Genomic DNA, 16,197 nt, shown 5'->3' on the forward strand with positions numbered 1-16,197 from the left:
GCTTCTACCAAGATGGCGGTCGAGCACCCCTGACAGTGGCGGTTGGATACAAGAACTTTAGGTAGAGAAGGGGGAAAGAATCAGAGAAAGAGATAGAGACAGTCACACAGAGCGATAGACAGTCGCAGAGAGACGGAGATAGAAACAGTCAGCCAGGATCCGCCAGAGCCGCCAGTCAGCCAGGATCCGCCAGAGCCGCCAGTCAGCCAGGATCCGCCAGAGCTGCCATGATCTGCCAGAGCTGACATTCAACCAGGATATGCCAGAGCTGCCATTCAGTCAGGATCTGCCAGAGCTGCCATTCTGCCAGGATCTGCCAGAGCCGGCATTCAGCCAGGATCTGCCAGAGCCGCCATTCAGCCAGGATCTTCCAGAGCCGCCAGTCAGCCAGGATCTGCCAGAGCCGCCATTCAGCCAGGATCTGCCAGAGCCGCCATTCAGCCAGAAGCTGCCAGAGCCGTCAACCAGCCTGAGCCACCTCTCAGTCCTGAGCTACCTCTCAGTCCTGAGCTACCCCTCAGTCCTGAGCTACCCCTCAGTCCGGAGCTGCCCCTCAGTCCGGAGCTGCCCCTCAGTCCGGAGCTGCCCCTCAGTCCGGAGCTGCCCCTCAGTCCGGAGCTGCCCCTCAGTCCGGAGCTGCCCCTCAGTCCTCTGTCCAGGGGCCCTTTGTTAGGGTTACTAGCCCAAGGTCGGCGGCGAGGCTCGCCACTCAAAGGACGCTAAGGAGGTGGACAAAGACTATGATGGAGTGGGGTCCACGTCCAGCGCCAGAGCCGGCACCGCGGACAGATGCCCACCTAGACCCTCCCCTATAGGTTTAGGTTGTGCGGTCGGAGTCCGCACCTGTGGGGAAGGGGGGGGGGGGGGTACTGACTATAGTTATTTTGTGTTTTCCTTGTTTTAGTGTTGGTCAGGGTGTGAGCTGGGTGGGCATTCTATGTTGTGTGTCTAGTTTGTCTATTTCTATGTTTGGCCTGATATGGTTCTCAATCAGAGGCAGGTGTTAGTCATTGTCTTGTTGGGATTGGTGGGTGGTGGGTGGTTGTTTACTGTCTTTGTGTTTTCTGCACCAGTTAGGACTGTTTTGGTTTTGCCACGTTTATTGTTTTGTATTCTGTTCATGTTGCGTTACCTTATTAAAATAACCACGCTGCGTTTTGGTCCGCATCTCCTTCCCAGGAAGAAAGCCGTTACAGTGAGTAAGATATAGACAGTCACAGAGACAGAGATAGAGGCAGAGTAGCATTATTTAGTATTTGCACAACCTCCTACAGTACCATCTGAATGACAATTAGAGACAGCCCCCATCAGGTACAAAGGCAATCAGCATCTTGAAACACTATTATTGTTGCTAATTGTAAGCTATCTCAGTTTGTCTACTTTGGCTCATTTTAGACAGACCAATTATTTTCTTTGATTCACTAATTGATCTTTTGACCAATTAGATCAGCTATGAAAAATATCTGATGTGATTTGTCAAAAGACCAATTAGTGGAAATAAGATAAGAATTATTCTGCCTCTGTAAACGCAGCCTACGATGCGGTTATTGACTGATAATTGCTTGAATTAATGTCATTTAGCACCGGACTTCATTTAGCACCGGATTGTTGTATTGAATTGATTCTATTTTTTTAAGTACTCAGACCTCTCCATCAATCCCACACCTTGTAATAGCTCTTATCATCATCTCTCAATCACACAGCCATGCATTCTCCACGCAGTGAAGGTGCCTCAAACAATAGGCAGAATTGTATCGCTAGCTGACAGAATGGAAGTAAAAAAGTGTGAAACGTAAATCTATCTAATCTATTGATATTTTCAAGAACAGGAGGGTGAACCTGTTTTAATTGATTTGATTCCTCACAGCGAGAAGAGGAATTCTGTGTCCATAAGAAATGCTCACCCAGCCCGCCAGCCACCCAGTCAGCCAGCCACCCAGACAGTCAGCCAGCCCGCCAGCCACCCAGACAGCCAGCCAGCCAACCCCCCACCCAGCAAGCCTGCCAGCCACCCAACCAGGTAACCACCCACCCACCCAGCCAGCCACACAGCCTGCCATCCACACAGCCAGCCAGCCACCCAGCCATGCAGCCAGCCAGCCACACAACCAGCCAACAACACAGCCAAACACAGCCAGCCAGCCACGCAACCAGCCAGCCACCAACACAGCCACCCACCCACACAGCCACCCAGCCAGCCAGCCAGCCACCCAGCCAGCCAGCATACAAACAGTCAGCCAATACAGAAAGCCTATTATGCAGCTAGGCAACATAAAGAGAGCCTAATACAGCTATAGTCAAACAGCCAGAGGAATCAAGATGAGGAAAATGAACGCGTTAAAGTGTGAGTGGGAGGGAGAGAGAAAGAGAGAGGGAGAGAGAGAGAAAGAGAGCGAGAAAGAGAAAGAGAGCGAGAAAGAGAAAGAGAGAAAGAGAGAGAGAGAAAGCGAGAGAGAAAGAGAGAGAGAAAGAAAGAGAGAAAGAGAGAGAGAAAGAGAGAGAAAAGGAACAATAACTAGAGGTGAAGAGTAATGCAACAATATGAATGAATAAATGAATAAAGAGAATTTACTGGTCAAACTCTATGAATCTATTCAATAACATTATGCAGAAGCATGAAGGATCTAAGAGAACTCCTGGCACTGGGAGCTTGCTTCTGCCTTGAAGAAGAGCCCTACCTCCTGAACCAGCCTTGAAGGAGAGCCATACCTTCTGAACCTCCCGCAAAGGAGAGCCATATCTCCTGAACCTGCCTCGAAGGAGAGCCCTACCTCCTGAACCTGCCTTGAAAGAGAGCCCTACTTCCTGAACCTGCTTTGAAGGAGAGCCATACCTCCTGAACCTCCCTCAAAGGAGAGCCCTATCTCCTGAACCTGACTCGAAGGAGAGCCCTACCTCCTGAACCTGCCTCGAAGGAGATCCCTATCTCCTAACCCTGCCTCAAGGAGAGCCCTACCTCCTGAACCTCCCACGAAGGAGAGCCCTATCTCCTGCACCTGCCTCGAATGAGAGCCCTACCTCCTGAACCTCCCGCGAAGGAGAGCCCTATCTCCTGAACCTGCCTCGAAGGAGAGCCCTACCTCCTGAACCTGCCTCGAAGGAGATCCCTATCTCCTAACCCTGCCTCAAGGAGAGCCCTACCTCCTGAACCTGCCTCGAAGGAGATCCCTATCTCCTGAACCTGCCTGGAAGGAGAGCCCTACCTCCTGAACCTGCCTCGAAGGAGAGCCCAATCTACTGAACCTGCCTCGAAGGAGAGCCATACCTCCTGAACCTCCCGTGAAGGAGAGCCATATCTCCTGAACCTCCCGAAAAGGAGAGCCCTATCTCATGAACCTGCCTCGAAGGAGAGCCCTACCTCCTGAACCTGCCTCGAAGGAGAGCCCTACCTCTTGAACCTGCCTCGAAGGAGAGCCCAATCTACTGAACCTGCCTCGAAGGAGATCCCTATCTCCTGAACCTCCCTCAGAGAAGAGCCCTACCTCCTGAACCTGCCTCGAAGGAGAGCCCTACCTCCTGAACCTGCCTCAAAGTGCCCTACCTCCTGAACCTGCCTTGAAGGAGAGCCATACCTCCTGAACCTCCAGCGAAGGAGAGCCACATCTCCTGAACCTGTCTCGAAGGAGAGCCCTACCTCCTGAAACTGCCTCGCAGGAGAGCCCTACCTCCTGAACCTGCCTCGGAAGAGAGCCCTACCTCCTGAACCTGCCTCAAAGGAGAGCCATACCTCCTGAACCTCCAGCGAAGGAGAGCCACATCTCCTGAACCTGCCTCGAATGAGACCCCTACTTCCTGATCCTGCCTCGAAGGAGAGCCCTACCTCCTGATCCTGCCTCGAAGGAGAGCCCTACCTCCTGAACCTGCTTTGAAGGAGAGCCCTATCTCCTGAACCTGCATCGGAGGAGATCCCTGTCTCCTAACCCTGCCTTGAAGGAGAGCCCTACCTCCTGAACCTGCCTCAAAGAAGAGCCTTACCTCCTGAACCTGCCTCGAAGGAGAGCCCTACCTCTTGAACCTGCCTCGAAGGAGAGCCCAATCTACTGAACCTGCCTCGAAGGAGATCCCTATCTCCTGAACCTCCCTCAGAGAAGAGCCCTACCTCCTGAACCTGCCTCGAAGGAGAGCCCTACCTCCTGAACCTGCCTCAAAGTGCCCTACCTCCTGAACCTGCCTTGAAGGAGAGCCATACCTCCTGAACCTCCAGCGAAGGAGAGCCACATCTCCTGAACCTGTCTCGAAGGAGAGCCCTACCTCCTGAAACTGCCTCGCAGGAGAGCCCTACCTCCTGAACCTGCCTCGGAAGAGAGCCCTACCTCCTGAACCTGCCTCAAAGGAGAGCCATACCTCCTGAACCTCCAGCGAAGGAGAGCCACATCTCCTGAACCTGCCTCGAATGAGACCCCTACTTCCTGATCCTGCCTCGAAGGAGAGCCCTACCTCCTGAACCTGCCTCGAAGGAGAGCCCTACCTCCTGAACCTGCCTTGAAAGAGAGCCCTACTTCCTGAACCTGCTTTGAAGGAGAGCCATACCTCCTGAACCTCCCTCAAAGGAGAGCCCTATCTCCTGAACCTGCCTCGAAGGAGAGCCCTACCTCCTGAACCTGCCTCGAAGGAGATCCCTATCTCCTAACCCTGCCTCAAGGAGAGCCCTACCTCCTGAACCTGCCTCGAAGGAGATCCCTATCTCCTGAACCTGCCTGGAAGGAGAGCCCTACCTCCTGAACCTGCCTCGAAGGAGAGCCCAATCTACTGAACCTGCCTCGAAGGAGAGCCATACCTCCTGAACCTCCCGTGAAGGAGAGCCATATCTCCTGAACCTCCCGAAAAGGAGAGCCCTATCTCATGAACCTGCCTCGAAGGAGAGCCCTACCTCCTGAACCTGCCTCGAAGGAGAGCCCTACCTCTTGAACCTGCCTCGAAGGAGAGCCCAATCTACTGAACCTGCCTCGAAGGAGATCCCTATCTCCTGAACCTCCCTCAGAGAAGAGCCCTACCTCCTGAACCTGCCTCGAAGGAGAGCCCTACCTCCTGAACCTGCCTCAAAGTGCCCTACCTCCTGAACCTGCCTTGAAGGAGAGCCATACCTCCTGAACCTCCAGCGAAGGAGAGCCACATCTCCTGAACCTGTCTCGAAGGAGAGCCCTACCTCCTGAAACTGCCTCGCAGGAGAGCCCTACCTCCTGAACCTGCCTCGGAAGAGAGCCCTACCTCCTGAACCTGCCTCAAAGGAGAGCCATACCTCCTGAACCTCCAGCGAAGGAGAGCCACATCTCCTGAACCTGCCTCGAATGAGACCCCTACTTCCTGATCCTGCCTCGAAGGAGAGCCCTACCTCCTGATCCTGCCTCGAAGGAGAGCCCTACCTCCTGAACCTGCTTTGAAGGAGAGCCCTATCTCCTGAACCTGCATCGGAGGAGATCCCTGTCTCCTAACCCTGCCTTGAAGGAGAGCCCTACCTCCTGAACCTGCCTCAAAGAAGAGCCTTACCTCCTGAACCTGCCTCGGAAGAGAGCCCTATCTCCTGAAACGGCCTCAAAGGAGAGCCATACCTCCTGAACCTGCCTCGAAGGAGAGCCCTACCTCCTGATCCTGCCTCGAAGGAGAGCCCTACCTCCTGAACCTGCCTCGGAAGAGAGCCCTACCTCCTCAACCTGCCTCGAAGGAGAGTGCGTCCTCCTGAATCTGCCTCAAAGGAGAGTCCTACCTCCTGAACCTGCCTTGAAGGAGATCCCTATCCCCTAGCCCTGCCTCGAAGGAGAGCCCTACCTCCTGAAACTGCCTCGAAGGAGAGCCCTACCTCCTGAACCTGCCTCGAAGGAGAGCCCTACCTCCTGATCCTGCCTCGAAGAGGAGCCCTACCTCCTGAACCTGCCTCGAAAGAGAGCCCTACCTCTTGAACCTGCCTCGAAGGAGAGTCCTACCTCCTTAACCTGTCTCGAAGGAGATCCCTACCTCCTCAACCTGCCTTGAAGGAGAGCGCTACCTCCTGAACCTGCCTCGAAGGAGATCCCTACCTCCTGAACCTGTTGGCAGTGTTGTGACAGAACATTTAAAACCCAGAGAATAACAATAAAAAATGTTGACCATTTACAGCAAACTGTACCACACCTACTGACTATTTTTTATTGAACCTTTATTTAACTAGTCAAGTCAGTTAAGAACAAATTCTTAATTACAATAATGGCCAACACTGGGCCAATTGTGTGCCGCACTTGGGGACTCCCAATCAAGGCCAGATGTGATGCAGCCTGGATTCAAACCAGGTAATGCCGTGACCCCTCTTGCACTGAGATGCAGTGTCTTAGACTGCTGCGCCACTCGAGATTATACAGTAGATGGTTTGGATCTATTCAATAACATTAACATCTCCTCTATTGTCATCAACACCTCTCTGTCTTAATGAAATAAGAATTTAAACTCTACAACTCCTTATTTGGCAGTTCTGTAGCCTCCTGTCTCTCCTCATCCCACTTGGGATGGAGAATGATGTATTGCAGAAGTCCCCAACAGGTGGACGCCCTGCTTCCGCATTCAATTATCAAGGAAATATGAATAAATGGCTGGAGGAATCAAAAGTAATTTGGTAGAATAATAATACATTTGTCTCATAGACTTTTTACACATACACCAACCTCTGGGCTCTCCTATGAGTCAGACTCCGGAGTCAGGGCAAACACATACACCCACCTCTGGGCTCTCCTGTGAGTCCGACTCTGGAGTCAGGGCAAACTCATACACCCACCTTTGGGCTCTCCTATGAGTCAGACTCTGGAGTCAGGGCAAACTCATACACCCACCTCTGGGCTCTCCTATGAGTCAGACTCTGGAGTCAGGGCAAACTCATACACCCACCTCTGGGCTCTCCTATGAGTCAGACTCTGGAGTCAGGGCAAACTCATACACCCACCTCTGGGCCTTCCCGGAAACACAGCTTTGTATTTACCTACAATGGCGCCAGTATGGCCCTACACACATACACACACTATGCCCACGTTATACACATTACCCCCATCCCCACTGCACACACACACATTCCAGCAGACCTCAAAGGCCTTAAAGATTTGGAGAGGGCCACATTAGAGGAGAAACATTTATCATCTCCCTCTGCGACCACAGCTGCCCTCATTCATTAGGGTCTCTTGGATGGTTTCTCTCCATCCGGCCTCATTCACTAAGAAAGAATTCACTCAGCCCAGCCCATCCTAACCCAGCCCATCCTAACTCAGCCCAGCCCATCCTAACTCAGCCCTGCCCAGCCCATCCTATCCCAGCCCATCCTAACCCAGCCCAGCCCATTCTAACCCAGCCCATCCTAACCCAGCCCATCCTAACCCAGCCCAGCCCATTCTAACCCAGCCCATCCTAACCCAGCCCATCCTATCCTAGCCTATCCTAATTTAGCCCCGCCCATCCTATCCCAGCCTATCCTAATTTAGCCCCGCCCATCCTAACACAGCCCATCCTAATACAGCCCAGCCCATCATAACACAGCCCAGTCCATCCTAACCCAGTCCATCCAACCCAAAAGTTGGAAGGATCTAATTCCCAGGTGATGAGTTCCTGAGCGGGGAGCCTTGTTCTTGTTCTCAAGATGCACATGGATGCGCATCACAGTCACAGGAATCTCTAAGAGTTCCAAGAACAAGAAAGGAACAAGGAACATGCAAATGAATGTGTAGATTGGAGGATTCTAGAAGCATATGTCAAGTGTGACTCTAGGAGATAACTATGGGCAAGCATACATTACTAACACACTCGCTCACATATAGAAGGATAAGCTTACACAAGTGGATTTACTCGAAAGGCATGCAAGACAAGTACACACTCATAAACACCTGCAACCACACACACACACACATTTATTGGAATGTTTACCTTGTCTGTCTCAGAGTAAGGGTTGTGGAGCACCGTCTGCATGTTGTTGTCCTTCCTCCACAGGTCTTCACACACTCTGTCCTTATCAGACGCCAGCTGGGGTGAAATGCCGTTTCCCTTACCAAGGCCCCTGAACGGCAGGCACACATAGTTAGTTCTCCTTATCCCCCACCCACGCGTCAATCTAATTAACATCATAAAATAATCCACATCAAAATCTATCTGTTTAAACTAGAGGTATGTATTATTATTATTTTTTGCACAGGCTAAGGCTCAATCCACCACATCCACCGACGTCAGCGTTCCGCATCTGGTGGAAAGTGTTTCTGTATTATTTATCTGTTCAGGGGTTAGATCAGCTTTAATATTTCAGATAGTTTGTAGCTTCCATCAATTTAATTGTCTCCATCACTTCCAATCCCACATATAGCTGCAGTGCTTTTTGGCAGACCAGGAGACATCCCAAAAATGTATCTTCTCATGACCCCCGCTATGGAACAATGAGACTCTCATGAACACGATGGTGTTCTCCGTTTTGCTCAACGACCCCCACAAGTTTCACGGGACATGTTGAAAGGTAAAACGATAACTGGCAGAAACACGAATGGAAGTGACAAGGGAATTATCATGTCCAAGGTATATGGGTCGTTCCACTGTTAAAAAAAACAACAACAATATTATATCTCTCAAGACAGACACTTCAAAACATATTTCCTTCTGATAGATTTTTTTTGGCTATCTGTTTTTCCATGTATGAATCAGTTTTCTATTTTCTAACCCTAATAACAGTAAGGCCAAATTCAATGTTTCATCAAATAATTCTGTCATATCTTTTTTTATACCTAAAGGTGTCCTAAAGTTTAAAAAAATCACATGGCTAAAATTATCCTTTTGTATGACCATATGTTAGATTTGTAGAAACCCAGCCCCGGGTTAAAGAGCATGTGTGTCATCTATGGCCAAGCAGAACTACATGTAACTAACATCTATGGCCAATCAGAACTACATGTAACTAACATCTATGTCCAAGCAGAACTGCATGTAACTAACATCTATGTCCAAGCAGAACTACATGTAACTAACATCTATGTCCAAGCAGAACTGCATGTAACTAACATCTATGTCCAAGCAGAACTGCATGTAACTAACATCTATGGCCAAGCAGAACTACATGTAACTAACATCTATGTCTACACAGAGATACAGTCAGACGATGTGTGAGGCTGAATCCCAATGAGATGTGACAAAATACAGCCTCAGATTTCAGTTGTTGCGTTCCTTCGCTCATTAAACACCCACACACACATATCTCCTCTCTCTCATGGATGCTTGTCCAAGCTAATGGGGAATCTGGCGCCTGCCCGATCGGCTCTCTCTCTCCCTAACACACACACTCATACTCACACACACTGACACTCACACACAAACTGCCCCCCCCCCCCCCCCACCACCTACTACATACACCTACTGTAACAGCGCGCACAACCGTCTTTCCGTCACACTGCATACACTTATATCCTCCATTTCTTAAACAACCACATTCATCATCACCACAATTCTGAAGACGGACTCAGAAACACAGAAATAACAAGAGTAGTGATTATAAGTCGTTTCTCTGTCATTGACTCTGACTCAGTTATTATAAGTCGTTTCTCTGTCATTGACTCTGACTCAGTTATTATAAAGCAGTACAGTTCAGAGTGAAAACTAACTTGATCTACTTTTGATCTAAATACGTAGCTCTTCTAGTTCATGTGTTGTTCTATTTCACCAACCGCTATATCAACTTATTAGCAAGATGACAGTGCACAAATACAGCCAGAGATAACAGTTTAGGCCTGCCCTGAGTCAATACCTAATACCGCCATTTAATTTTCTACAATCTTTCACCTCTATTGGCTGTGCTTTGGAAAGCCTCTTTAGCGAGCGAGCTTCGCCATATCTGAACGTCATCGTAGCCCTAACAAGGAAATCTGGTCAGCTAGCTGACGCCTTCCTGTCTCTGAAAAGTCAGTCTGACATTCTAAAATACAGGATGCATTTAAAAGCTAATTTATGGTACTATAGGTCACTTATCAACATGATTATCAACTGTAGTAGCAGATTGATAGTGCTTTGAGGTAGACTTAAAGAGCATGTTACATCGTGTTTTCTACTATTCCTAGAAAGCTATGATTCATTTGCGGATGACAGGATTAGAGGGAGTCAGCAGAGTAAACAGGGGCTTGACGTAGTCAATGTGCGCTATCGATTTTAAGGTAGTGTACCATGCTCTCTCTATCCGATTTTGATTGGATACATGTACACAGGAGGTATAAATTGTCACCAGTATCTACAGGACAGTCACCACTGAGTGGGTCTGAACCATACAGTCACTACAGCAAAGAGAATAAGTATAAGATGTTTGAGTCAGATTGAATCCTTTTGAACCAACTGCTCCCTGATGTGAAAAAACACGATTCATCATGCCCACAAACACTAGCAATGTAAAGATGTATAATAATGAACCTGTCGGAGTATTCTCACTTAGCGTCTAACCATCTAGTGGTTAAGTTGTTGTGGGTTTGTGGTGTGTTTTGCTATGTACTACTGTGTATAGCTGTACTATCTTCATTTGACCAGTTTCTCACAGCAGGACAATAATCCTGTAGCAACAGGACATTATTATGTGGATAACAAAGGACATTTTTGCAGGGGTTACATTTTTTGTTAGGGCAAATCAAGTTAGACATATTTAAATGGACATTACAAACAGTTGGAAACCTTTTTACAACTTTAACACACTGCAATTTGCATTTCCCCCTTCACAGTAAAATTATTTGCGACAACAGAGTGATCAAATTAAGAGAGTAAATCTGTATGTGCAGTTGTGTATACTATGCATGGTCGGGGTCAACAGGTCACATGTTCGGTATCAATGGGTCACCTCACCTGTCCACCTGCACCTCAGCGTCCCTGCTCTCTATGGTCCTCTGTCCCTCTCCGTTGATCTCCCTTTTGATCAGCCTCAGCACCGGCTCAATCTCCTTCAGCAGGTCGTTGTTCTCCTCCACCCCGTTCAGGAGTAGGGGGTCCTGGGCAGCGATGAGAGCCTGCACCCCTCCCCTCTGGAGCAGGGCCTCTCTGTAGGATGGAGTCACCGAGGGGGGTGACAGGTTCTCGATGGCCCTCAGCTGCGGTGGGTCCTTACTTCCCTTCCCTGGATTGAGGGGGCTTAACGGACAGCAGCGCTCGTAGGACTTGGAGGCGGGAAAGGCAGGCCGGGTGACCCTGACGGTCCTCTGTCGTCCGTCTCCAGACAGGGTGGTCTCCAGGTGGGTTGTGAAGCCCTCAGGGCCCCTGAGAATGAGGACGGCGTGGTTCTCTGGGGACACATTCTTCAGGGTCTCCAGGGCCCGCTCGTAGCTGAGGTCCACCAGAGGCTTGTTGTTGACGGCCAGGACAATGTCCCCCACCTGGACCAGGCCGCACTCCTCAGCCGCCCCGCCCCGGATCAGGTCGGACACGATGACCGGTGGCTTGGAGACGCGCTGCTTGACCAGGAAGCCCAGCCCGCCTAACTTCCTCTTGAAGAGACGTACAGAGATGATGTTAGGCTGCAGCTGGAACACAGTAGGCTCAGACTCCAGCATGATATCTGGCGGTGTGTGTGGTGTGTGTGTGTGGTGTGTCCTCTGGGATTTGATGCCTACAGAGCAGAAGGAAAGACAAGAAGAAGAGAGAAGCTCAGATGTGTTAGTAAAAGAGAACATTGACTTGATTTTGTGATCTGTTTGATAGCGTGTTTACAGATGTGACGTTCTAAGACAAACATAGAACTGGATTGAATGCTTTTAAAAGGACATGATATTACACTGAAAATTACTCTCTCTCTCTTTAAGTCATTTCAGCTAGGGTGGTAAGTGCTTTAAGCATTTTGTCAAGTAGACAAATCATCATCAAAATGAGCTAATTTACGCTATATTAATTGTGATATATTTTTTTATAAAGGTATGATATAATAACATCATAATATATATATATATATTATTGAAATAGTGAGTAAGATAAAGACCTCAACTCCAGAAGACTCATCTCGTTTATATTGACAATATAACATTTATAAGTGACTTTGTAACCCTGAGCTGGAGTCATAGACAGCATACACAGCTGGTCCCCAGGCAGGATCACCAGGCAGAATCACCATAGAGAAAGACTAGTAGACACCCTCCAGTATGACCTCCTCTGTGTGTCTCCGTTAAAGTTGGAAACCAAGTCGCATATGGTCGCGTGTGACAGCGCTTGTATAATCCTAACAGAACCCAATGGAAGTTTGGAGGAAAAGGGCAAAGCGTGCTAACTACATGCATGCCCTGGAGTCCTAAAGTCGCAATAGGAAAACCAGTGTCGCACGGCGCATTGACTGTCTCGGTGAAAAAACTTTAAAACCGAAATACAACGTCAAACACACGTTGCAAATCTTTTCAAATGATTTTTAAATGATATACGTTAGTCTAACTTGATAAACCAGATAAGCCTTTGACTATTTTTATCGTGTTCTTATTTTCAATTCAATGTTAGTTATACAGCAGAATTCCTAACTACAAGTGATTCACGTGATTGCTGTGAGATGCCATGTCCATGCGGGTGGTAAACTATAAACCAAACATGTGCAATACCTTTTATCTTGTCCAGTACCAAGGACAGCTCTATGTAGCACCATAGACAGCGCTCATTACAGAAATGTTTTTCAATTTCGTACATGGCTATCTCTAGATTGAGGTAAATGTTATTCGATTATCTTTACTGTTTAATCCGATATGCTATTGCAATCACAAACACAATCCAGGTATTTGAGCAAACAATATTTTACATGCACCAATTGCATCGTTATTAAATACAATTGAAAGAGGAATTGGGGATAACTTTTAAAACGGTTTAAGTGTTGAATGTCTCTTGAAGATTTAAATCACTTGCCCCCAAACTATTAAATATCTGAGTACACGCAGAAATGTCAAACATTGTCTGTCAGACATAACCACGTAAACAATTTGAAGGAACCAAAAATGTAAGTTTTAGGCAATTGGAATCCTTTGTAGTTTTCTTATTGTCATTTTTTTCTACCTGCTCAATGGGGCAACCACCGAGCAGGCTCAACTTCCCCGATTTAATTCCCTGTCTTCCTACTTCTTGTCCTCTATCGCGTTCAAAAATGCTATCTTTATCTCACCCACACGCATATCAAAATAACCCCAGTCAAATGCTGCTGTGTGCTCACTCGCAAAGAAAACGAATAGGAATAGGTATAATGTTGATCTGTGGGAAATATAAAAACACTAAGGCTATAGTTTACAGAAGAGCAAAACTAAAATCACATCAAATTAACAAGAGCATCATGTGTTTGCGCGTGTGTTTGTCTTGCCATTTTTCAGCTATGAGTGCCACATAACACTACTACCCTTGTCTGTTTAAGAATGTCTCAGAGTTTAGGCCGATAGGGTTTTAACCCTAATGGGAGATGTTTCAATTGCAGGGCACAGACATACCTATATGGTGTAAATGATGAGCACCAGAGGGCCTGTAGCCTAATGTTCGTTTGTTCTATGCAACAAGTGGGTCTTCCTAATGCGTTTCATTTAGAAATATTGTGAAAGTGATTCCACCTGTCTACAATGTTTTTTCAAATCCCTTTTCTGACAATAAAAATTAACGGTAGGATTAAGCAGTTGTTATTACATTCGATCCCATAATCAAGTGTATAATGTGTCCAACCTCAACGACAGCGACGCATAATCAGCAGCGCTAAGCATCCATGAAATGCGTAATTTTCTGTATGGCACCAAAAGAGAAATCGGTGCTTTTAGGTCTGAATGATCCAAGTGACTCACCTCTGAGAACAACAAGCTCACTGCTTCAACAAACTGTTGCAAATAAAAGTGTCAGATTAACTCCTCTCGTGCTTATTCGTTTTCCTCCTCGGAAGCTGTACACACAGGTTGTTGGCTTCGCTCGAGCTGTGCGCGCTGTCAAATTAGAGCTTGAAGCATGCCTGTGTGTCTCTGAGCGCCTGGGTGCCGTATAAATATGGACCACGAGGGACACTGTGACGAGCTCAGATCGGGTCGTGCGCGGGCATTTATAAAGTAATGGTTTCGGGCAGTCTGCTGAATTTTTCTTCTGTCATCACCAAGACTACTCCCTCCTGAATACTCCTGAAGGCCCACCCCGTTACGTGGCCATGGGTGTGGACGGGAGGAGCAAGCGTTGACTGTGGATCTGGAGCCGTCGTTAACAAAACAAAAAAAGATACATGTGTCTGAGTCATGCTTGGTAACTGACAATATTTGTATTTGCCCATTGCTGTCTACTTTATTTTAAAACATGACTTGTGTGTAGAAGGAGATACATTCTCCATATGAATGCATCTAGTGGAAAGCCTTCACAGAAGAGTGTAGGCTGTTATAGCAGCAAAGGGACCAACACCATATTAATGCCCATGATTTTGGAATGAGATGTTCAACGAGCAGGTGTCCACATACTTTTGGTCAAGCAGTGTAGATTGGCTAAGTGTAACCAAAGTACACAATTCTGCCAATGGCCCTTGAAATCGATTTGTGAAATTGTGATTGCATATTAAATCAAATCGTATTCCTCACATGCACTGAATACAACAGTGAACCTTACAGTGACATTTTATTTATCTAGGCAAGTCAGTTAAGAACAAATTCTTATTGTCAATGACGGTTTAGGAACAGTGGGTTAACTGCCTTGTTCAAGGGCAAAGCGACACATGTTCACCTTGTCAGCTCGGGGATTCGACCTTGCAACCTCTCAACAATGAAGTTTTACGAAAATACCTTTAAAAAAGTAAGCGATTAGAAAAACAAATAATAAAAGAGCAGCAGTAAATAATAATACCCTGGCTATTTACAGGGCGTACAGGTACAGAGTCAATGTGCATGGGTACCGGTGTCAGAGTTATTGAGGTAATATGTACGTGTAGGTAGAGTTATTAAAGTGACTATGCATAGATAATAACAGAGAATAGCAACAGAGTGGGGGGCAATGCAAATAGTCTGGGTAGCCATTTTATTAGATGTTCAGTAGTCTTATGGCTTGGGGGTAGACACTGCCTTGTATAGATGTCCTGGATGGCAGGAAGCTTACGGCTCCGGTGATGTACTGGGCCGTACGCACTACCCTCTGTAGTGCCTTGAAGTTGGAGGCAGAGCAGTTGCATACCAGGCAGTAATGCAACCGGTCAGGATGCTCTCAATGGTGCAGCTGTAAAACCTTTTGAGGATCTGAGGACCCATACCAAATATCCTGAGTCTCCTGAGGGGGAATAGGTTTTGTCGTGCCCTCTTCCCGAGTGTCTTGGTGTGCTTGGACCATGTTAGTTTGTTGGTGATGTGGACGCCAAGGAACTTGAAAGCTCTCAACCTGCTCCACTACAGCCCCGTTGATGAGAATGGGGGCGTGCTCGGTCGTCCTTTTCCTGTAGTGCACAATCATCTCCTTTGTCTTGATCACGTTGAAGGAGAGGCTGTTGTCCTTGCACCACACGGTCTCGTCGTTCTCTGTGATCAGACCTACCACTGTTGTGTCATCAGCAAACTTAATGATTGTGTTGGAGTCGTGCCTGGATGTGTAGTCATGAGTGAAAAGGGAGTACAGAGGGGGAATGAGCAGACACCCCTGAGGGGCTCCCGTGTTGAGGATCAGCGTGACGGATGTGTTGTTACCTACCCTTACCACCTGGGGGAAGAATGTCAAGAAGTCCAGGATCCAGTTGCAGAGGGAGGTGTTTAGTCCCAGGGTCCTTAGCTTAGTGATGAGCTTTGAGGGCACTATGGTGTTGAACGTTGAGCTGTAGTCAATGAATAGCATTCTCACATAGGTGTTCCTTTTGTCCAGGTGGGAAAGGGCAGTGTGGTTTGCAATAGAGATTGCATCATCTGTGGATCTGTTGGTGTGGTATGCAAATTGGAGTGGGTCTAGTGTTTCTGGGATAATGGTATTGAGCCATGACCAGTCTTTCAAAGCATTTCATGGCTACAGACGCGAGTGCTACGGGTCAGTAGTCATTTAAGCAGGTTACCTTAGTGTTTTTGGGCACAGGGGCTATGGTGATCTGCTTGAAACATGTAGCTATTACAGACTCAGACAGGGAGAGGTTGAAAATGTCAGTGAAGGCACTTGCCAGTTGGTCAGCGCATGCTCGGAGTACACGTCCTGGTAATCCATCTGGCCCTGTGGCCTTGTGAATGTTGACCTATTAAAAACGTCTTAGGGCTGCAATCCCGTTAACGGGATGATACGACAACAGCCAGTGAAAGTGCA

The 16,197-nt window shown here is 47.8% G+C and overlaps 1 protein-coding gene across 2 annotated transcripts in view; it reads right to left on the bottom strand.

Moving 5' to 3' along the window:
* Positions 1–13,988, bottom strand: part of LOC110535113 (nitric oxide synthase, brain) — a 94,372-nt gene extending 80,384 nt beyond the window's left edge. The window contains exons 1-3 of one of the 2 annotated variants that reach the window (XM_036936304.1): positions 13,743–13,988; positions 10,807–11,563; positions 7,876–8,005 (exon numbers count right to left, since the gene is read on the bottom strand). In XM_036936304.1, the coding sequence (XP_036792199.1) occupies positions 7,876–8,005; positions 10,807–11,507 (831 nt within the window). In that variant the 5' untranslated portion in view covers positions 11,508–11,563; positions 13,743–13,988. The remainder of the gene's footprint in view (positions 1–7,875; positions 8,006–10,806; positions 11,564–13,742) is intronic. The other variant, XM_036936303.1, reaches the window with a different exon arrangement.
* Positions 13,989–16,197: the final 2,209 nt, after the last annotated feature.

Source organism: Oncorhynchus mykiss, chromosome 11, assembly GCF_013265735.2.
Source record: "Oncorhynchus mykiss isolate Arlee chromosome 11, USDA_OmykA_1.1, whole genome shotgun sequence".
Taxonomy (NCBI): Eukaryota; Metazoa; Chordata; class Actinopteri; order Salmoniformes; family Salmonidae; genus Oncorhynchus; species Oncorhynchus mykiss.